The sequence below is a fragment of the Oryx dammah genome, unplaced genomic scaffold, assembly GCF_014754425.2.
Source record: "Oryx dammah isolate SB20612 unplaced genomic scaffold, SCBI_Odam_1.1 HiC_scaffold_21, whole genome shotgun sequence".
NCBI classification, from domain to species: Eukaryota; Metazoa; Chordata; class Mammalia; order Artiodactyla; family Bovidae; genus Oryx; species Oryx dammah.
Genome location: NW_024070205.1, coordinates 43,405,840 through 43,428,635, shown reverse-complemented (window position 1 = coordinate 43,428,635; position 22,796 = coordinate 43,405,840). Strand labels below are relative to the sequence as shown.

At 42.5% G+C, this 22,796-nt stretch overlaps 1 protein-coding gene and 1 non-coding gene across 2 annotated transcripts in view; one reads left to right on the top strand and one right to left on the bottom strand.

Moving 5' to 3' along the window:
* Window positions 1–22,520, bottom strand: part of SLC19A2 (solute carrier family 19 member 2) — a 32,944-nt gene extending 10,424 nt beyond the window's left edge. The window contains exons 1-2 of the mRNA XM_040263556.1: window positions 22,127–22,520; window positions 14,475–15,077 (exon numbers count right to left, since the gene is read on the bottom strand). Coding sequence (XP_040119490.1) covers window positions 14,475–15,077; window positions 22,127–22,324 — 801 coding nt within the window. The 5' untranslated portion in view covers window positions 22,325–22,520. The remainder of the gene's footprint in view (window positions 1–14,474; window positions 15,078–22,126) is intronic.
* Window positions 19,232–19,304, top strand: TRNAG-CCC. Its single transcript has one exon. It is a non-coding gene; the product is annotated as a tRNA-Gly (tRNA).
* Window positions 22,521–22,796: the final 276 nt, after the last annotated feature.

Genomic DNA, 22,796 nt, shown 5'->3' with positions numbered 1-22,796 from the left:
TTAGGTAGGGAAGATCTGCTGGAGAAGTCATAGGCTACCCACTCCAGTATTCTTGGGCTTCCCTTGTGGCTCAGCTGGTAAAGAATCCGCCTGTAATGCAGGAGACCTGGGTTCAATCCCTGAGTTGGGAAGATCCCCTGAAGAAGGAACAGCTACCCACGCCAGTATCCTGGCCTGGAGAATTCCATGGACTGTATAGTCCATGGGGTCACAAAGAGTTGGACACAACTGAGAGACCTTCACTTTCACTTTTCCAGATTTCGTATACATGTGTTAGAATATGGTATTTAACTTTCTCTTTCTGACTTACTTCACTCTGTATAATAGGTTCTAGGTTCATCCACCTTATTAGTACTGACTCAAATGCGTTCCTTTTTATGGGTAATCAGTTCAGTTCAGTTCAATCGCTCAGTCGTGTCCGACTCTTTGCGACCCCATGAATCGCAGCACGCCAGGCCTCCCTGTCCATCACCAACTCCCGGAGTTCACTCAGAGTCGCGTCCATCGAGTCAGTGACGCCATCCAGCCATCTCATCCTTGGTCATTCCCTTCTCCTCCTGCCTCCAATCCCTCCCAGCATCAGGGTCTTTTCCAATGAGTCAACTCTTCACATGAGGTGGCCAACAGTCCATTGTATATATCTACCACCACTTTCTTTATCCATTCATCTGTCGATGGACATCTAGGTTGCTTCCTTGTTCTAGCTATTGTAAATAGTGCTGCAATGAACAATGGGATACATGTGTCTTTTTCAATTTTGGTTTACCCAGGGTATATGCCTAGGAGTGGGATTGCTGGGTCATATAGTGTTTTATTCCTAGTTTTTTAAGGAATCTCCACACCATCTTCCATAATGGCTGTGTCAATTTACATTCCCACCAACAGTGCAAGAATGTTCCCTTTTCTCCACATCCTCTCCAGCATCTCTTGTTTGTAAACTTTTTGATGATGGCCATTCTGACTGGTGTGAGGGGATATCTCACACCACACACATTTCTTTATCCATTCATCTGCCAATGGACATCTAGGTTGTTTATTGTAATAGCTAGATGTGTAACAACTAGATATCTCAGAACACACCTCACACATTGTAGTTTTGATCTGCATTTCTATAATAATGAGTGAAGTTGAGCACCTTTTCATGTGTTTGTTAGCTATCTGTATGTCTTCTTTGGAGAAATGTCTGTTGAGGTCTTTTTCCCGCTTTTTGATTGGGTTGTTTTTCTGGTATTGAGTTGTATGAGTCGCTTGTATATTTTGGAAATTAATCCTCTGTCAGTTGTTTCATTTACTAATATTTTCTCCCATTCTGAGGGTTGTCTTTTCACCTTGCTTATAGCTTCCTTTCCTGTGCAAAAGCTTTTAAGTTTAATCAGGTCTCACTTGTTTACTTTGTTTTTATTTCCATTATTCTATGAGGTGGGTCAGAGAGGATCTTCTTTTAATTTCTATCATTGAGTGTTCTATATTTTCCTCTAAGAGTTTTATAGTTACTGGTCTTATATTTAGATCTTTAATCCATTTTGAGTTTATCTTTGTGTATGGTGTTAGGAAGTCTTCTAATTTCATTCTTTTACACGTAGTTGTTCACTTTTCCCAGCACCATTTATTGAAGAGGCTGTCTTTGCTTCATTGTATATTATTGCCTCCTTTGTCAAACATAAGGTACCCGTAGGTGTACGGGTTTATTTCTGGGCTTTCTATCTTGTTCCATTGGTCTATATTTCTGTTTTTGTGCCAGCACCATACTGTCTTGATGAGTGTAGCTATATAGTATAATCTGAAGTCAGGAAGGTTGATTCCTCCAGCTCCATTCTTCTTTCTCAAGACTGCTTTGGCTATTTGGGGTCTTTTGTGTTTCCATATGAATTCTGTAATTTTTTTGTTCTAGTTCTGTGAAAAACGCTATGGGTAATTTGATAGGGACTGCATTGAATCTGTAGATTGGATTTGGTAGTATAGTCATTTTCAAAATATTGATTTTTGCTGCCCAGGAACATGGAATATCTCTCCCTCTGTTTATGTCATCTTTGATTCTTTCATCAGTGTCTTATAATTTTCTGTGTACAGTTCTTTTCTCTCCTTAGGTAAATTTATTCCTAGATATTTTATTCTGTTTGTTGCAATGGTGAATGGGACTGACTCCTTAATTTTTCTGATTTTTTCATTGTTAGTATATAGAAATGCAAATGATTTCTGTGTATTGCTTTTATATCCTGCAAGTTTGCTAAATTCACTGATTAGCTCTAGTAATTTCCTGATACTATCTTTAAGGTTTTCTATGGACAGTATCATGTCATCTGCAAACAGTGAGAGCTTTACTTCTTTTCCGATTTGGATTCCTGTTCTTTTTTTTCTCTGATTGCTGTAGCCAGGACTTCCAGAACTATGTAGTGGTGAAAGTGGACACTCTTAGGGGGATCGTAGGGGGAATGCTTTCAGTTTTCCACCACTGAGAATAATGTTTGCTGTAGGCTTATCATATATGGCCTTTACTATGTTGAGGTAGGTTCCTTCCATGCCCACTTTTTTGAAGAGTTTTAATCATAAATGGGTGCTGAATTTTGTCAAAGGCTTTTTCTGCATCTATTGAGATGATGATATGATTTTTATCTTGCAATTTGTTAATATGGCATATCACACTGATTGATTTGCACATATTGAAGAATCCTTGCAACCCTGGAATAAACCCAAATTGATCATCGTGTATAAGCTTTTTGATGTGTTGATGAATTCTATTTGTTAAAATTCTGTTGAGGATTTTTGCATCTATGTTCATCAGTGACACTGACCTGTAATTTTCTTTGTGTTGTCTTTGGTTTTGATATCATAGTGATGGTGGCCTCGTAGAATGAGTTTGGAAGTGTTCCTTCCTCTGCAATTTTTTGAAAGAGTTTTAACAGGCATAGGCTCTTCTTGAAATGTTTGACAGGATTCTCCATCTGGTCCGGAGCTTTTGTTTTTTGGGAGATGTTTGTTCACAGCTTCCATTTCAGTGCTTGTAATTGGGTTGTTCAAAATTTCTATTGCTTCCTATCTCAGTCTTGGAAGATTGAACTTTTCTAAGAATCTGTCCATTTCTTCCAGGTTATCCATTTTATTGCCATAGAGCTGTTCATGGACCACAGCTTAATTCAATGCAATTAAGCCATGCCGTGTGGGGCCACCCAAGACAGTCGGGTCATGGCGGAGACGTCTGACAGAATGTGGTCCACTGGAGAAGGGAATGGCAAACCACTTCAGTATTCTTGCCTTGAGAACCCCATGAACAGTATGAAAAGGCAAAAAGATAGGATACTGAAAGAGGAACTCCCCAGGTTGGTAGGTGCCCAATATGCTACTGGACATCAGTGAAGAAATAACTCCAGAAAGAATGAAGGGATGGAGCCAAAGCAAAAACAATACCCAGTTGTGGATGTGACTGGTCATAGAAGCAAGGTTTGATGCTGTAAAAAGCAATATTGCATAGGAACCTGGAATGTCAGGTCCATGAATCAAGGCAAATTGGAAGTGGTCAAACAGGAGATGACAAGAGTGAACACTGATGTTCTAGGAATCAGCAAACTAAGATGGATTGGAATGGGTGAATTTAATTCAAATGACCATTATATCTACTACTGTGGGCAGGAATCCCTTAGAAGAAATGGAGTAGCCACCATGGTCAACAGAAGAGTCCAAAATGCAGTACTTGGATGCAATCTCAAAAATGACAGAATGATCTCTGTTCATTTCCAAGGCAAACCATTCAATATCACGGTAATCCAAGTCTATGCCTCAACCAGTAACACTGAAGAGGCTGAAGTTGAACAGTTCTATGAAGACCTACAAGACCTTCTAGAACTAACACCCAAAATAGATGTCCTTTGCATTATAGGGGACTGGAATGCAAAAGTAGGAAGTCAAGACATACCTGGAGAAACAGGCAAATTTGGCCTTGGACTACAGAATGAGGTAGGGCAAAGGCTAATAGAGTTCTGCCAAGAGAATGCACTGGTCATAGCAAACACCCTCTTCTAACAACCCAAGAGAAGACTCTACACATGGACATCACCACATGGTCAACACCGAAATCAGACTGATTATATTCGTTGCAGCCAAAGATGGAGCAGCTCTATACAGTCAGCAAAAACAAGACCAGGAGCTGACTGTGGCTCAGATCATGAACTCCTTATTGCCAAATCCAGACTGAAGTTGAAGAAAGTGGAGAAAACCACTAGACCATTCAGGTATGACCTAAATCAAATCTGTTATGACTATACAATGGAAGTGAAAAATAGATTTAAGAGATTAGATCCGATAAACAGACTGCCTGATGAACTATGGATGGAGGTTCATGACATTGTTCAGGAGATAGGAATCATCCCTAAGAAAAAGAAATGCAAAAAAGCAAAATGGCTGTCTAAGGAGGACTTACAAATAGCTGTGAAAAGAAGGGAAGCAAAAAGCAAAGGAGAAAAGGAAAGATACACCCGTTTGAACGAAGAGTTCCAAAGAATAGCAAGGAGAGATAAGAATGCCTTCTTTAGCAATCAGTGCAAAGAAATAGAGGAAAACAACAGAATGGGAAAAACTAGATATCCCTTCAAGAAAATCAGAGATACCAAGGGTACATTTTATGCAAAGATGGGCTTAATAAAGGACAGAAATGGTAGGGACCTAACAGAAGCAGAAGATATTAAGAATAGGTGGCAAGAATACACAGAAGAACTGTATAAAAAAGATCTTGGCAACCCGGATAATCACGATGGTGTGATCACTCACCTAGAGCCAGACATCCTGGAATGTGAAGTCAAGTGGGCCTTACAAAGCATCACTATGAACAAAGCTAGTGGAGGTGATAGAATTCCAGTGGAGCTATTTCAAATCCTGAAAGATGATGCTGTGAAAGTGCTGCACTCAATATGCCAGCAAATTTGACCACAGGACTGGAAAAGGGCAGTTTTCATTCCAATCCCAAAGAAAGGCAATGCCAAAGAATGCTCAAACTACCACACAATTGCACTCATCTCACACGCTAGTAAAATAATGCTTTAAATTCTCCAAGCCAGGCCTCAGCAATACGTGAACCGTGAACTCCCTGATGTACAAGCTGGTTTTAGAAAAGGCAGAGGAACCAGAGATCAAATTGCCAACATCTGCTGGATCATGGAAAAAGCAAGAGAGTTCCAGAAAAACATCTATTTCTGCTTTATTGACTATGCCAAAGACTTTGTGTGCATCACAATAAACTGTGGAAAATTCTGAAAGAGATGGGAAATCTGTATGCAGGTCAGGAAGCAACAGTTAGAACTGGACATGGAACAACAGACTGGTTCCAAATAGGAAAAGGAGTACGTCAGGCTGTATATTGTCACCCTGCTTATTTAACTTCTATGCAGAGTACATCATGAGAAATGCTGGGCTGGAAGAAGCACAAGCTGGAATCAAGACTGCTGGGAGAAATATCAATAACCTCAGATATGCAGATGACACCACCCTTATGGCAGAAAGTGAAGAGGAACTAAAAAGCCTCTTGATGAAAGTGAAAGAGGAGAGTGAAAAAGTTGGTTTAAAGCTCAACATTCAGAAAATGAAGATCATGGCATCCGGTCCCATCACTTTATGGGAAATAGATGGGGAAACAGTGGAAACAGTGTCAGACTTTATTTTTTTGGGCTCCAAAATCACTGCAGATGGTGATTGCAGCCATGAAATTAAAAGACACTTACAAAAAATAATAATAATAAATAAATAAAAGACACTTACTCCTTGGAAGGAAAGTTATGACCAACCTAGATAGCATATTCAAAAGCAGAGATGTTACTTTGCCAACAAAGGTCTGTTTAGTCAAGGCTATGGTTTTTCCAGTGGTCATGTATGGATGTGAGAGTTGGACTGTGAAGAAAGCAGAGCGCTGAAGAATTGATGCTTTTGAACTGTGGTGTTGGAGAAGACTCTTGAGAGTCTCTTGGACTGCAAGGAGATCCAACCAGTCCATTCTAAAGGAGATCAGCCCTGGGATTTCTTTGGAAGGAATGATGCTGAAGCTGAAGCTCCAGTACTTTGGCCACCTCATGCGAAGAGTTGACTCATTGGAAAAGATTCTGATGCTGGGAGGGATGATTGGAGTCAGGAGGAGAAGGGGACGACAAAGAATGAGATGGCTGGATGGCATCACCGACTCAATGGACATGAGTTTGAGTGAACTCCGGGAGTTGGTGATGGACAGGGAAGCCTGTTGTGTTGCAATTCATGGGGTTGCAAAGAGTCGGACACGACTGAGCGACTGAACTGAACTGAACTAAACGATCACTATGGGCTTCCCTGATAGCTCAGTTGGTAAAGAATCCACCTGCAATGCAGGAGACCCCAGTTCAATTCCTGGATTGAGATGATCTGCTGGAGAAGGGATAGGCTACTCACTTCAGTATTCTTGGGCTTCCCTTGTGGCTCAGCTGGTAAAGAATCTGCCTGCAATGCAGGATACCTGGGTTCAATCCGTGGGTTGGGAAGATCCCTTGGAAAAGGGAAAGGCTAACCTCTCCAGTATTCTGGCCTGGAGAATTCCACGGACTATACTGTCCATGGGGTCACAAAGAGTCAGACAGGACTGAGTGACTTTCACGTTCACTATCACTGTTCTGAATTCTTTTTCAGGTAGTTTGCCTATTTCCTCTTCATTTATTTGGATTTCTGTGTTTCTAGTTTGTTCCTTCATTTGTGCAGTATTTCTCTGCCTTCTCATTTTTTTTTTTAAACTTATTGTGTTTGAGGTCTCCTTTTCCCAGGATTCAGGGTTGAATTCTTTCTTCCTTTTGGTTTCTGCCCTCCTAAGTTTGGCCCAGTGGTTTGTGTAAGCTTTGTATAGGATGAGATTTGTGCTGAGTTTTGTTGTTGTTGTTGTGTTGTTTTTCCTCTGATGGGCAAGGCTGAGTGAGGTGGTAATCCTGTCTGCTGATGGTTCAGTTTGTAGTTTTGTTTTGTTTGTTGTTTGGATGAGGTGTCCTGCACAGGGTGCTACTGGTGGTTGGGTGATGCCAGGTCTTATATTCTGGTGGTTTCCTTTGTGTGAGTTCTATTTGATACCCCTAGGGTTAGTTCTCCAGTACTCTTGCTTGGAAAATCCACGGATAGAGGAGCCTGGTGTGCTGTAGTCCATGGGGTCGCTAAGAGTCGGACACAACTGAGCGACTTCACTTTCACTTTTCACTTTCAGGCATCGGAGAAGGAAATGGCAACCCACTCCAGTGTTCTTGCCTGGAGAATCCCAGGGACGGCAGAGCCTGGTGAGCTGCCATCTATGGGGTCGCACAGAGTCGGACACGACTGAAGCGACTTAGTAGCAGCAGCAGCAGCAGGGTTAGTTCTCTGGGAGTCTAGGTTCTTGGAGTCAGTGTTCCCACTCCAAAGGCTCAGGGCTTGATCTCTGGTCAGGAACGAAGATTCCACAAGTGGTTTGTTATGGCATTAAATGAGATTAAAACAAATACCTCAAAACAAGAAACCAAAGATTAACCCCAGACAAATGGCAGTTACAAAATCAGGCAAATAATAATGGAGTATACACATATACATATACACCCATAAGCAAATCAAAACAGTCCAACAAAAGAAAAGTACAATAGATTGACCCAGTGAACAAAGGAAACCAAAAATTATATCTACCAGTTAAGACCAAAACTAACTAAAGCACAACTGGAAAACAAAACTAAGGCAAGGTGCCAAGCAGAGAATAAAGCAAAGAAAACAAAACTAACAAATATTTTGAGAGGAAAGGAAAGAAAGAAAAGAATAGATATGCAAAGTTAAATATAGGTAGATATACATTAAAGATTAACTGCAAAGGGAAAATAACAGTAGGAAAAACAAAGGAATAAATGTAGAAAAAATAATAATAGGCTTAAAAAAATTAATAAAAGAAAAAAAGAAGAAAAACAAAAAAAACCAAAACTCTACAGGAATGCAAAAGCCCAATGTACAGGCAGAGGTTTATAAGAACAATAAAAACTATGACAGAAAAAAAGAAAAAATATTCAAAAGCTCAATTAGATTTCATAGTGTCAATAAAATCAACAACTACAATGGGGGGCAGGGGGTGGGGAGGGAGGAAAAGAAAAAAGAAAAAAATCCAAAGGAAACTACAGAACAAGTGAATAATAAATTTTTTGCTTGAGTCACTGCTGTCAGGGTCCTTTCTCTTGCTGGGAGTCAACAGTCCACCTCCCCTCCCTAGGATGCCCTCCAACACTGTGCTGGTGGTCTCTGTACCTGCTGTGGGAACAGCTCAGATTCTAATCTGGTCCTACTCCTGTGTGTTCTTGCCTCCACACACAACTGTCAGAACCAGTGTGTTTTTCTTTGTGGGAGCTCATGATGTGCTTTTATATAAGGGCTTCCCTGGTGACTCAGACGGTAAAGCGTCTGCCTGCAATGCGGGAGACCCGGGTTCAATTCCTGGGTTGGGAAGATCCCCTGGAGAAGGCAATGGCACCCCACTCCAGTACACTTGCCTGGAAAATCCCATGGACGGAGGAGCCTGACAGGCTACAGTCCGTGGGGTCGCAAAGAGTCGGACGCGACTGAGCGACTTCACTAGACATAGTCTGCCTAGCTGATGGTGTGGATTGAATCTGCAGCTTGTATAGCCTGTGGGAAGGTTTTGGGTCTTCTTCCTTAGCCACACTGCCCCTGGGTTTCAAGTGTGGTTTTATTTCCACCTCTGCATGTGGGTAGTCCACTGGGGTTTGCTCCTGAGGCTGCCCTGGAGGACTTGGGTCTGCCCCAGTGAGGGCCAGATGTGGAGGTGGTGCAGCTCCTTGGGTCACAGGGGTTCTGGCAGCACCAGGTACTCAGGGGAGTTGGTAGCTATGGCAGCAGAAAATATAGTGCTCTAGAAGGGTATGGCAACCAGTATTGGCCAATACACTCCAGTATTCTGAGCTGGAGAACGCCCCTGACAGAGAAGTCTGGCAGGCCACAGTACACAGGGTTGCAAAGAATTGGACACGACCGAAGCAACCCAGCATGCACAGACACCAGACCTTTTTTGCCTGTGGCAGCTCTGCCCCAGTGAGGGTTGAGCGTGAAGGTGGCACAGCTGCTTGGGTTGCAGGGACCCTGGCGGCACCAAGTGCAGGGATATGGACTGCCTCAGCCGTAGGAGTTAGGGCCCTACCAGAGTCTTTTTTCAAGCCTCTGGTAGCTGGCAATCAGGAGGCCTCTTTGGCTAGTCTTTCTCCATAGCTCCGCCCGTTCAGGCACTTAGAGGGCTCCCTTGCCTGTGTTCAGTTTGTCAGGCACATAGTGGGTCCCCCCTGGCTGGGGTCCTACTCTGTAGATTGGTGTATCAGTCATTTAAAGGAGCAACCTGGGTGGGGTCCTGCTCTGTAGTTCAGTGTGTCAGGCATTTGACTGGCCAGCCTCTCTATTGTTCAACTGCCAATGCTGGCATGTGCGGAGAGAGAGGCTATGGTGATGGCTCCACCCACTACGCATGACTCAGCAGTACTGCCTTGATTCCATGGCTGCCTGACTTTCCTCCACAGGCATTTTCCACCATAATCTCCTCCTTCACATCTCCTTGGTCTGTCTCTCCACAGTCAACAGCAGCCCTCGCCCTGGGATTGCTCCACAATCCCTATACTCCAGCTCCTACCTGCTGTGCCTTCTAGGGGACCTGCGTCCCTGCCCGGGGTATGTATGGCTGTGGCAAGGACTGTCTAATTCTCATTCCATTTGTATGTGTATGTGTGTGTGTGTGTGTGTTAGTTGCTCAGTCGTGTCCGAATCTTTGCAACTCCATGGACTATAGCCCGCCAGGCTCCTCTGTCCATGGAATTTTACAGGCAAGGATACTTGAGTGGGTTGTCATTTTCTTCTCCAGGGGATCTTCCCAACCAGGGATTGAACCCAGGTATCCTGCACTACAAGCAGATGCTTTACTATCTGAGCTACTAGGGAAGTCCTCATTCCATTTAGGCTGCCACAGATCAGCTGTTTCACTCTCAATCTTAAATGTTTCACGTTTGACTCAATTGCCCCTTTGTGGGGATCAGACCCCTGCTTCAGTTCCCTCACCCACTGAGGGCAGGTCCAGTCCTACCAACACTCCTGCTTTTCTCCCTAGTTCCTTTGTCCTACCAAGTTTTGTGTGGTTCTATATACTCTTTTCCGTGGGTCAGGTACTTCTGTCCACTCTCAGCTGATGTTCTGCATGCACTTCTGTGTCTAAGGGTGTATTCCTGATGTATCCATGGAGAGAGATGTACTCCATGTCCACCCTACTTCTCTGCCATCTTGTCTCTCTGACACATTTATCACAGTTTTAGAAACAGTAATTTTAATAAGAATGAGATAGTGAATCTGAGGTTTGGGGCACAGTATCTGGTACCCACATCAAAATATATGGGAGCTAAGATCAGCAGCATACTTGTCTACACTCAGATGAGGAAAATTCCCAAATCTTAAGGGTTTTTTTTAACTGTAAAATGGAAATTAATGCTTACTTCAACAGGTTATTGCCTAGATAAGTATTATTCAGTATGTAACAAGTGCTCAGTAAATGTTGGTTTCCTTTATATTGTTTATCATGACTCACTAATGCAATCAACAAATAGTCCTCAGTCAGTCCAGTCGCTCAGTCGTGTCCGATTCTTTGCGACCCCATGAACCGTAGCACTCCCTGTCCATCACCAACTTCCAGAGTCCACCCAAACTCATGTCCATTGAGTCGGTGATGCCATCCAACCATCTCATCCTCTGTCGTCCCCTTCTCCTCCTGCCCTCAATCTTTCCCAGTATCAAGGTCTTTTCAAATGAGTCAGCTCTTCACATCAGGTGGCCAAAGTACTGGAGTTTCAGCTTCAACGTCAGTCCTTCCAATGAACACCCAGGACTGATCTCCTTTAGGATGCACTGGTTGGATCTCCTTGCAGTCCAAGGGACTCTCAAGAGTCTTCTCCAACATCACAGTTCAAAAGCATCAATTCTTCAGTGCTCAGCTTTCTTTATAGTCCAACTCTCACATCCATACATGACTACTGGAAAAACCATAGCCTTGACTAGATGGACCTTTGTGGACAAAGTAATGTCTCTGCTTTTGAATATGCTATCTAGGTTGGTTATAACTTTCCTTCCAAGGAGTAAGCATCTTTTAATTTCATGGCTGCAATCATCATCTGCAGTGATCTTGGAGCTCAAAAATATAAAGTCAGCTGAGTGCCCACAATCTGTCTGTCAATGTTCTAGACATTGTCACACTGGTGACAGAAAAGGAAAGTTCCTGAAATTTACAGTGGAGTAAGGGAGATAGATGATAAATATACACATACAAGAGACCTTACAGTAGGAATACTATAGAAAGACAGTAAACAGGGAATGGGCTAGCAAGCGACTTTGGTATGCAGAAGCAATGATTGCTAAGAATGTTAGATGGCTTTCTAAAAAGCGGATGTCTGAGTTGAGACCTGAGTGACATAAAAGAACCAGCCATGGAAATCAGAGTGAAAGGCAGTCCTGACTGAGAGAACCGCCTGAATGAAATTCTGAGGTGAGAAAAGCTTGATGTGTTTCAGCCCAATTAAGAGATAAGGTCAGAGGGGTTGGCAAGGAACCAAACTGTATGAGGTCTTATAGGCCATGATGAGAATTGGATTTTCTTCTACATCCAATATGAAAATGTGGATGAAGATAATTAGGGTTTAATGCCTAAACTATAAAGATTTAAGACAAGGGCTGACGATTCCAATTAAATTACTTCTATGGTATTAACTATGTATCCCTACATATAGGAGCTGGACAAAAAGAAGTTGTTCATGGTACGCCTGAGAAGCAGAAGAAAAATGACAGAGTGCCTTCACATCAACCAGCTCACAAAACACAGGATTCTAGAGTCACGGAGAGCTTCACGATCATCGGCTTAACATTCTCTGCATTTAGGGATAGCCTAACTCAGTTAAAGAAAAATAATTTGTGAATCAGAACCAGTACCAGACCCTCATAACTCTTTTTATAAAGCCCAGAATACCAGGGATAACTAATTCAAAGGGAATTTATAGCCCCACAAATAAATATCTTGGTGAAGGTACAAATCTGTTCTTGATTATTCATATCTAATGATAAAGATAATAATAAAAATTACTATATATTGATTGAAGTGAAGTCGCTCAGTTGTGTCCGACTCTTTGCGACCCCGCGGACTATAGACTACCAAGCTCCTCTGTCCATGGGATTCTCCAGGCAAGAATACTGGAGTGGGTTGCCATTTCCTTTTCCAGGGGATCTTCCCGACTCAGGGATCGAACCCAGGTCTCCTGCATTGCAGGCAGACGCTTTACCCCGAGTCACCTACTGAGTTACCTACTTACAAATACTAACTTGAAACCTCTACATGGATTTATTTAATACTTGAAATAGCCCTATGAGGTAAGTATATGAACAAAGGAACTAACAGCCACAAAGAATTAAGAAACCTGCCCAAGATCACCCTGCTGCTAAGTACCAGTACTGCAGACTGCCCTTCTTCCTCAAAATCTGCTACACTGTGCTGTGCTGCAACAGATAATATTGAGTATACACTGAAAATATTTATTTTGCTTCTGTCACTGTTTTACAGAACTCAAACACACATGCACACACAGCACACAGATACACACAGAATTCTTCCTAACAGTAAAATGCGTCACTCTACAAATAGAAGTATTGCAGTATTAATAGTTCCCAATCTTTATCTCTAAAATGAAAAGGTGATGTGATCTAAAGTCCCTTTGACATGCTCTAATTGTTCTATGACTTGTGGTTAGAATCACTTCTAACTCTAAAATTTTATAATTCTTCAGCGTGTCAAGTACTGACATCTTGCATATCTACCAATAATAAATATCAAGGTGGTCTAAGACATAATTTTTTAAACCTTAGATTTCAAGTGACTGCTGCTGCTGCTGAGTCGCTTCAGTCATGTCCGACTCTTCGCAACCTTATGGACTGTAGCCTGCCAGGCTCCTCTTTTCATAGGATTCTCCAGGCAAGAATAGTGCAGTGAGTTGTCATTTCCTTCTCCATGGGATCTTCCTGACCCAGGGATCGAATACATGTCTCTTACATTTTCTGCACTAGCATACAGGTTGTTTACCACCTAGCACCACCTGGGATGCTAGTCATTAGTAGGTAATGAAATCAATTTAGTGAGCAGTGATCACATTATAAAAAACAAATGGAATGTCAGACAACCATTGTGCTATAAAACTTTTGTTTCATGGATGACTTTGAAGGGTTCAAGACTTTTGTGGAGGAAGTAACTGCAGATGTGGTGGAAGTAGCAAGAAAACTATAATTAGAAATGAAACCTTAAGTTGTAAATGAAATTTCATAATAAACTTAAATGGATAAAAGCAAAGAAACTTGTTTCTTGAGGTGGACTCTACTCCTGGTAAAGATGCTGTGAAGACTGCTGACGTGACACCAAGGGGTCTAGAATATGACATACACTTAGTTCAGAAAGCAGGGTTTAAGAGGATTGACTCCAATTTTCAAAGAAGTTCTACTATGAGTAAAATGCTATCAAACAGCATTGGTGCTGCAGATAAATCATTCCCGAAGGAAGTCAATCAAGTGGCAAACTTCACTGCTGTCTTATTTGAAGCAATTGCCACAGTGACCTCTACCTTCAGCAACCATCACCCTGATCAGTCAGCAGCCATTAACATTAAGGCAAGACCCTCCACCAGCAAAAGGATTACAACTCACTGAAGGCGCAGATGATGGTTGGCATTTTTTTTAGCAATAATGTAATTTAAAATTTAGGCATGTATATTTTTTACACATAATGCTACTGCACACTTAGACTACAGTATAGCATAAAAATAACTTTTATATGCATTGTGAAACCAAAAAAATTGTGTGACTTTGTTTTATTATGTGATATTTGCTTTATTTCAGTGGTCGGGAACCAAACCTGCAATATCTTTGAGTTATGACTGCACTGCACATAATTTTCAGCAGAGAAGAAGAAGATAAGCTCCTATTCTTAAATACTTTCGACTTCATTTCTGGAAGTAGACATTCATGATTTACTGGCATCATTTCACCTATTCATTTAGACAACATATTCTGAGAGGCTTTCTTTATATACCAAGTTCTGAAGACAGAAAGTTGAAGAAGAGACAGACATTTCTGTGGCTTCTAAGATATCTCCAACATGAGCAATATATGGAATCAGTTTGACCTAAGAGGTTATTCACTCCAGAGGAGCCCGGTAGGCTATATAGTTCATAGGGTCGCAAAGAGTTAGACACAACTGAGCAACTAACACACGTTCCAAAGGAAAATACATTTTTCATCCCTCATACAAATCAATGTTATCTTGAATGAATAAATGGAAGCAATGAAGCAATTTGAGATAAAACCAGAATCCAAATGAACTGTTGGGTTTCCATCTGTTTTTTACCACTGGTCTAGCCCCAGAGTAGCAACCACAAGGCACTAAAGGCTGTGCTTACCTGTTCCTCCACTGGTGGCTCCTCCGGATTTAGAGGGATTTTTGATTCAACGTCCTCCCACTGTGGAAGGTGGTTAGAAGCTGCGGTGTCAGTAGCAACGCCACCATTGTGTACCTTGATGCCATTTGTCCCTTGGCAGGAGGGAGGAACGTGGTGAAAGAAAAGGCTCTTCTGTGGCATAGGCAGAAACCAGGCCACAGCGAAGGCCACAGAAACACAGGTGAGAGAGATGACATTCAGGCTGAACAGGGACCAGGATGCCACTGAGACGAGGATCTGCCCCAGGACAGAGCCCACTGTGAAGCCCACCAAGGTGGCACTTCGACAGTAGCTCGTAACTTTCTGGTACATGCTCAGGTCTACCACACTGTAGATGTAGGAGTAGTAGGCAATTTCAGTGGCAGTGGCGATGCCATAGAAGAATTCCAAGAACTGAATGGCCAGCAGTCCCTGGGCATAGAGCAGCATGAACCACGTAACAATAAGGCTGAGTCCCTGGAGCAGAATGACAGGCTTATAGCGGAGGTAGTCTGTGGCAAGGAACACTGGAAACAGCAGCACCAGGTAAGAGTAAGTCCATACTGGATATATTTCATTGAAGACCTGGTAGAAAAAGGATAAAACCCTGTTAGTGACCTCACACAAACTGGAATATTCATAACAATTTATTCTTATAAAACAATCTACCATAACCTCAAAGATCTCATTCTTTGCAAACAAAGAAATTTCATCAACAATTCTGAGAACTGTTTGGAATTCACTTCCCTGTTTCCATCCCATCATCTCTTCTTAATATCTTCCCTATTCATCGAGGCCTAGTTCAATGCCTTCCTCATCCTGGAAGACTTGGTTACAGTTGATTGTATTTGTAACCCAACATCCAAAGCTCTCTCTTGACACTGCTTTCTACGTGTCACTCTCTTCAATTACCTCATAGCACTGCTTCTTAACCATGGTTACATATCTCCCAAGGAGCTTTAAAAATTTTGGATGCCTAGCCACAGGCATTTTTTCAAAACTTCCCAGGAGATTTTAACATGAGCCAGAGTTTAGAACCACTGTTTTATAGGTTCTTTCAGGGTGGCCTTGACTTTCATTTGCACAGCCTGCATACTGCTTGGAAGATATTTGGCTAAATAAATGCTCTGGAAAAAAACAAATGTTTTGGAATCATCATCAGTTCTTACTTTCAGCCACAGAATGAGGAACATAGATTCTACTGACTGATTAGGTTTTTCTGTTATTAAGTTTCACTTCTTTGGGGTAACAGGAATAGATCAAGAAAGTAACTCTGTCCTACAGTCTTAACAGAGTAACAATCTATGGATGAAACATCATAAGCAACTCTGGTGCCTTTCTTTTTGCGTGTCTATGATATTAAAAAAAAAAAAGGTTTTATTTTCTTTTTCATTAATTTTTCATTGGAAGACAGTAGAAATAATTTTTAAACCAAATAGACAGGTTGAAGTTTAGTTCCATCATTTGCTTTATGATTTTACGTTGATTTTTTTTTTTTTAATTCCCTTTAGCCATCTCCATCATCAGTAAAAGAGAAGGAAAACCTATGCCATAGGGTTGTTTGTTACAAGGGCTAAATGAGAGAATACATGTAAGTCACTTACTCCACCATCTTTTCATAGGTCTAAAGACTTAAGGACTGAAGCTGAAACACAGACCACTTGAGACAATATGCATTAAACTAATTGATTTAAGACTCCAGTCTTCAAATAAGAATCACTGTAGGTAGGAGACGTTTTCCTCTTCTTACACCTACCCCAGAGCTTAGCAAATTCCTGGGGGCTTAATAATAAGTCAGTTTCTAAGTGATCATTAAGTTTAGATCAGTGGCCTCAGTTTTTAAGTGCTTTCTGAAAGGTAGTCCTGCTAACAGGCTAAATACTTTGTGATGGAGCGATATAACCCTCTGCTTTTTTTAATTCTCACGTATACCTCAGTTCACCCAAGTGTAACATGGACTAATCGTTTTAAAGTTTTAGAGGAACAATATAGTAAAAAATTATTATAAAATATTTGCCAATGTGGAGAACAACTATAAAAGGAAAACATAATCTGAGATACATTCCAGACTTGATTTCTGGTTGGCTGAGCATCAAAAGTGATTCATCTACGGAGATTACTCAGCCACAAAAAGGAATGAAGTCAGCTGAACAGAGGTGGAGGAAACTAGAGTTTGTTATATGGAGTGAAATAAGTCAGAAAGAGAAAAACAAACATTGTATATTAATGCATATATATGGAATCTAGAAAAAGAGTACTGATGAACCTATTTTCAGGGCAGAAGCAGAGATGCAGAAGTAGAGGACGGACTTGTGGAAAGAAGAGCAGGGAAAGGAGAGGATGGGATGAACTGAACCAGTATCAGTGAAACAAAAACACGACCATGTGTAAAATAGCTAGGGGGAAGTTGCTGTGTAACACAGGGAGCTCAGACCAGTGGTCTGTGATGGCCCCAAGGGGTGGGGTGAGGTAGGAGGGAGGTTCAAGAGGGAGTGGATATATGTATACTTACGGCTGATTCACCGTGTTGTATGGCAGAAACCAACACACATTGTAAAGCAATTATCCTCCAATTAACAGTAAATTTGAAAAAAATTGGAAAAGTGATTGATCTAATAGCCTCACCTTCATGAATTCTGGTCTAATTTCTGTTTCTAAATCATTTAGCAACCTCCATTTACCAGGAAACTTTCTTGTGACTGAACATATACATAAAAAGAATAACTGAGAACGGCAGAAATGATTCCAATTCACAAGTGTAGTAATTTTAGCAAACGAGGAGCAAAGTGCACTTGGCTGACATAGCAGAGGGTCAGACACTTCTCAGTAGAAAAGCAGAGCAGTTAAGGGCAACCTTGAGATGAAAGTCCTGAAGAGTGACGGCATCCCTACAGACTTTGCACAGGTGTGTTCCATTAGCAAATTCCCACTTCTTTTCAGCCTACAGTTTTAGATATTCTCCCATAGTTTTCTTAAATGTGAAACTGCCTCCTTTGGTTGACTGCATGTTTCTCCACCTTCACATTTTCCGTTTATATTTATGAGTCTAATTCCACTCCTAATACAAAAACCACAATTTAGATAATGAAGATGAGGAAAGGCAATGCCAAGCAGGAACAAAAATAAGGCAAGCAGGGGGAAAAAGACCAGATGTGTTCTCTTTAAGTTATTCTAAATAAGAAACCAGAATTTACTCCTAGGAGAGACATCAACCCAAGTGGACAGCCTCTTCCATGGTATTATCAGCAGTATAACAGAGCATCTGTTACACATTATGCTAGTCACCTCACCTGTATGACCTCGTTTCATCCAAACAAGGCTAAGAGGTAATTGCTTTTATCATCTCTATCTTACAACCAAAGTAACTAGGCCTTAAGTGAATTGCCCAAAATTATCCCAGCAAGTCACTGGCAGAGGAAGAACCTGACCTGGATATTCTGAATCCACCACATTCAGACGCCCCATTTCTTCAATCAGAAAACTGCTTTTGATTATCTACTATGTTCCCCCCTTACTTCTAATGCCGACAGCACCTTTTCCAACCTGTATAGGGGTGCTTTTATGGGGCTTTCAAGAAGAAAGAAGACCAAACAACCTACAGAGCTTAGCCACTGGGTCTCCAAAAGTCTCCAAAAGAGGATCCCTTCTCAGGATAGTTAGGGAGTCTGGGATGGACATGTACACACTGCTATATTTAAAATGGATAATCAACAAGGACCTACTGTAAAGCGCAGAGAATTCTTGCTCAAAGCTATGTGGTAGCCTGGATGGGAGGGGGGTTTAGAGGAGAATGGATATGTGTATATGTATGGCTGAGTCCCTTCTCTGTTCACCTGAAATTATCACAACACTGTTAATCGGCTATACCCCAATACAAAATAAAAAGCTAATAATAAAAAAAAGAAGATCCTTTCTCTCTCAACGCCTCCAAGAAGCCGTGGTACCAGGAAATAACTTCTCTGATGTATACCTTCCCTTCAGGAAACTTCCTACATGCAAAAATGTACAGATTACAGAGATTACTTTCTATCTCATTGCCCATTCTTGGACAACACCCTCTTATCTCAGGTAACATCTGCCTTTCAAGAAAAGGGAATTGATTTTATTCTAAAGTGTCTTTCACAGATCTTTGGATCAGAGCTTGTTTATGCTTTCTTCTGAGACACAAACAGTTAAGGAAAAACATGTTTAGTTTTAAACTCTAATTCAGCTTTAGACTTTCAGAATCAAGTTTAATTTAGACTACTATTTAATAAGCACTTATTTGCACAATACTATTTCCGAACTGTATGAAGATTACAAAAACAAACAGACAAAAAAAGAATAAAATGAAGCCTCAGTTCTCCAGGAGTTCTGAACCTAGTGAAGAATATATACACACAAATTATTGATGAGGGAGAATAGGAAATACGGGGTTGCTTCTTTGAACTGGACCTTGAAGGATGAGAAAATCAGAGGCCAACAGAAAGATATCAAAAGTTCTGTAGAAGATTATCCCAAGCAGAGATCACATCTTTGAGTACCAGCCAGTAGATGAGAGAATGGATATGCTGGATTTATGACTATAAGATTAACATGGATGGAGTTTGGGCACATATTAATGAAGGCAAGAGGAAGAAAGATGGAGTAGGAGATAAGGGTGTTAAGAAGTAAGAGCCAAATTCTGTAAGGCTCTGAATAGTAAGTACAGTAGTTTTAATATATTAAATCAAATGCTTTAAAAACATCAAAGAGGGACTTCTCTGGTGGTCCAGTGGCCAAGACTCTACGCTCCCAACATGGGGGGCCCAGGTTCAATCCCTGGTCAGGGAAACCACATGCCACAACTAAGACCCAGTGCAGCCAAATAAATAAAATAGCCTGCCAGGCTCTTCTATCCAGGATTTTCCAGTCAAGAATACTGGAGCAGGTTGCCATTTCCTGCTCCAGGGGATCTTCCCCCATCCAGGGATGGACCCCCATCTCCTGCAGTGGCAGGCAGATTCTTTACTGCTGAGCCACTGGCAAAGTCCCAAAGAATAGTACTGAATGTCAAATCCCATGCTGAAAAAGGTGAGAGGATAAAAAAGTTTTTGGTGGTAAAGAGCTCTAGAGCTCTATTTTATTAAAAGTTGGCTTTTAACTACTGAAATACAAATTTTAACCTATCTAAAATTTATAAAGTGATATAGGTTAACGGTTTTCCTGTAATCTAAGGAAGAAATCCTTTGAGAATGGAAAGAGGAAATTCTGTCCTTTTTCTCCTCCTTTTGTCTTTGGACCTGTTAACAATAGCTCTAAGATTTGGCCCTTCTAAAGTCTCCTGGAGGAAATATAAAATATAAAATTCAACACAAATATTACTAACCGTGATATGACATTCACTTTCCTTAAAAAAAAATCATATAATATTAAGTAAATAAATAACTGTCCAGAGGTGAAAAACAAGCACTCAGTTAGGAAGGAGAACAAGTTGTGCTGTTTATTTCAGTTATTAGAGATTTTAAAAATCTAGGATTCCAGAGAGTCTGGACAGAGCTATACTGTGCCTGGCCAACAGGACAGAATCAGCCACAATTCTGAGGTTCTCAGAGACAAATGACATCCTTTTCCAGACCTCTAGATTCCTCTTTAAACCCCGCCCTCTTCCTCCACTAATCTGCAGCAACAGAAGCATGCTCTGTTTTCGTTACACATTCAGCGAATATTTCCTGGGCCTGGCACCCCTGCTTTATTGCACTACACCGCTCCGCCCCCCCCAACATATTTCATTTGCCCTAGGAAGATTTGTGATAATCAGGGCACATGATGGCGCGTCACATAGCAATTCTGCCCAGGGCACTTGTACCAAACAGACTGGCTTTCAGACAGCAACACTGCAAGCATGTTCCCCCTACCACCACGGTGCCTCTCTTTCAGGCAAGGTGCAGATCACATGGCAGGTCACATAAAATTTTAATTGTAAACAGCTCAAAAGTAGTTATCATTTCTGCTTCAGAGGTCAGGCCTCAGATTCAGTGTTGTTTGGGGTGTTCTATTAATAGAATCATTCTATTTAAGGAAGTCATGTTCCCTCTTTTAGAATCATTCTGTTCACAGGAGTTGGCCCTTTCCACTGCATTACTGTTTTTAACCAATATTCTAATTCAAACAGGCAATGAGTAACTGTTACAGTTCCTAGCAGGCCATAAGACTGAGAAATAAAGCTGAAGTTGGCTAAAAGTTAATGCTACTTGCTAGCTGCAAGGCAATATGAGAAACTCAAAATGAAATCCTCAACCCAGGGTTCAAGGCCAGAATTTCAATTCCCTTGTTAAGTGCCCTTGAAAATGGAAGAGCAATGCAACAACAAATTGGAACATATGTAATTACATCCTGCTCTGACCTGTTATGCAGGGGTATTCAAAAGAGGTGACCAGTAATCACTGTGAAGAGTAAGGTTTAAATGGGAGGACTTCACTGGGAGCAACTGGGGCAGGGAGGCAGGGTGAGAGGAGTGGACATTGGAAAAAAGGGACAGCTAACATCTGCACTCAGCTTTCACCCTTTTGATGTTCCAGAAAGGAATACCAGATCTCAGCTTCCATGCTTTGTAGTATTCAAGGAAGTGGATGCTGAATCTGCTTTATTTGGGTTGTATGGGAGTAACTTCAATTTAATTCCTTTTCCAGTTAAGGTCTTTCTTTTTCAAGTAACAGATGTTGAGATTGACATACACTTATGAAGAGTTGAGCACATTTTTTGAGGCACACAATGCACTTCTAAAGTACTTATAAATTCTTCTAGGGAAAATCAGTCAGCAAGACGTTCTTGATCATGGACTATGTAATCTCAATTACTCTGAACATCGCGGGCAGAACAGAAGGAGCAAAACTAACATCCGTGAAGCAACAATTCACAATGCACGAAAAACTATAATTAAATGACAACTGTGTGATACCATCTAAATATCTGCTTTTATCACAGAGAGGTGGCGGGGGCCGGGGGGGGGGGGAGTGAGGCGTTTCCTTGGACACAGTCTCACCCAATAAAAATCAAGACAAGATGATGGTTCTTGTTCTGTACACTTCTTGAGCACGATCATCCGTCAAGGGTAAACAATGTAAGGAAGGGGAAGAAGAAGGTACAGGAGGTAAAGGGGAAGGTCCTTTCAGAAAGCAGGAGTCACTCGGCATGTGGCTCCTTACTTTCAGGCAGCAAATATTTATTTAAACCTTTATCATGTCCAAAGTACAGCTTGCTGTTTTCGCTTTTTCTCCCAAATATTCTCTCCACTCCTCTCCCCCGCCCGCAAGATGGATCAGGTGGAGCAGAGAGGGGTTACTGCAACATCAACACACCGCCCGAAGCACACGTGCACTGGGGCTCCCAAACGCCGAACCGCGCTCCGAGTCCTTCACCTTTAAGACCTGCCCTTCCAATCCGACCGAGGACAGAAACACAGCGTGAATTAAGGCAGCGCCCAACACGGAACCGCCTTCCAACTGGGAAAAGTCAGCAATCTCTGTCCAGAACGGCTCCCCGCGGCTCCAGCGACTTTCTTCCTCCGCCTTTCCTCACCTGTGTCCCCTCCGCCCCGCTCTCACCGATTTCCTCACGTCTCGGCCGGTCCGCGCCCCGCGCCGGCCAAGCCACCGCCAGCCAGCCGCGCTTACCTCCCTCTCCGTCAGGTTCTTGTCCGGCCCCAGCAGGTAAGGGGTCAGGAAGGGTTCGGACGGCCTGAGGCTGGCAAAGAAGCCGTAGGCACAGAGCAGCGCGGTGGGCAAGAACCAGCACTCGCGTGGGACCCGAGATGTGCGCAGGAGCATGGTGGCCGCCGCCGCCCGCCGGGACACCGGGCCGGGCACGACCATCCGGGGGGCGGGGACACGGCCCCTTCCTTCTTTTCCTTCCTGCCAGCTAGAGTGAGGCTGAAGCGCTGCCCCCAGCGCAGGCACCTGCAATTGTAAATGGCGCCTCCTCCCGGCAGGGGCAGGAGTTCTGGGATAGTCGCCTCCCACCGCAGCGCGTCCCAGGCTTTCCCAGCGTCTGGAGGCACACGTGCCACAGCCCTCCAGCAGCGCTGCCGAAAACTAGCCACGCCCTCCGCCACCGCCTCCCTGACGAGAACCAATCGGAGAGGACGCCTGACAGTGGCTTCTCTCCCATTGGTCGGTGGCTCACAACATGCGAACCAGCGTAGGCGGCGGCGGCGGGCGCGAGACCGCTGACGTCCTCTGGCTCAGGGGCGGAGGACGTGTATGACCTTGGTGAGAACGCGGTGATGAGAGGGGCGGGGGCGCACTGCTCAAGCGGAACACCCTCCGCCCATGCTGGAGGTCGGCT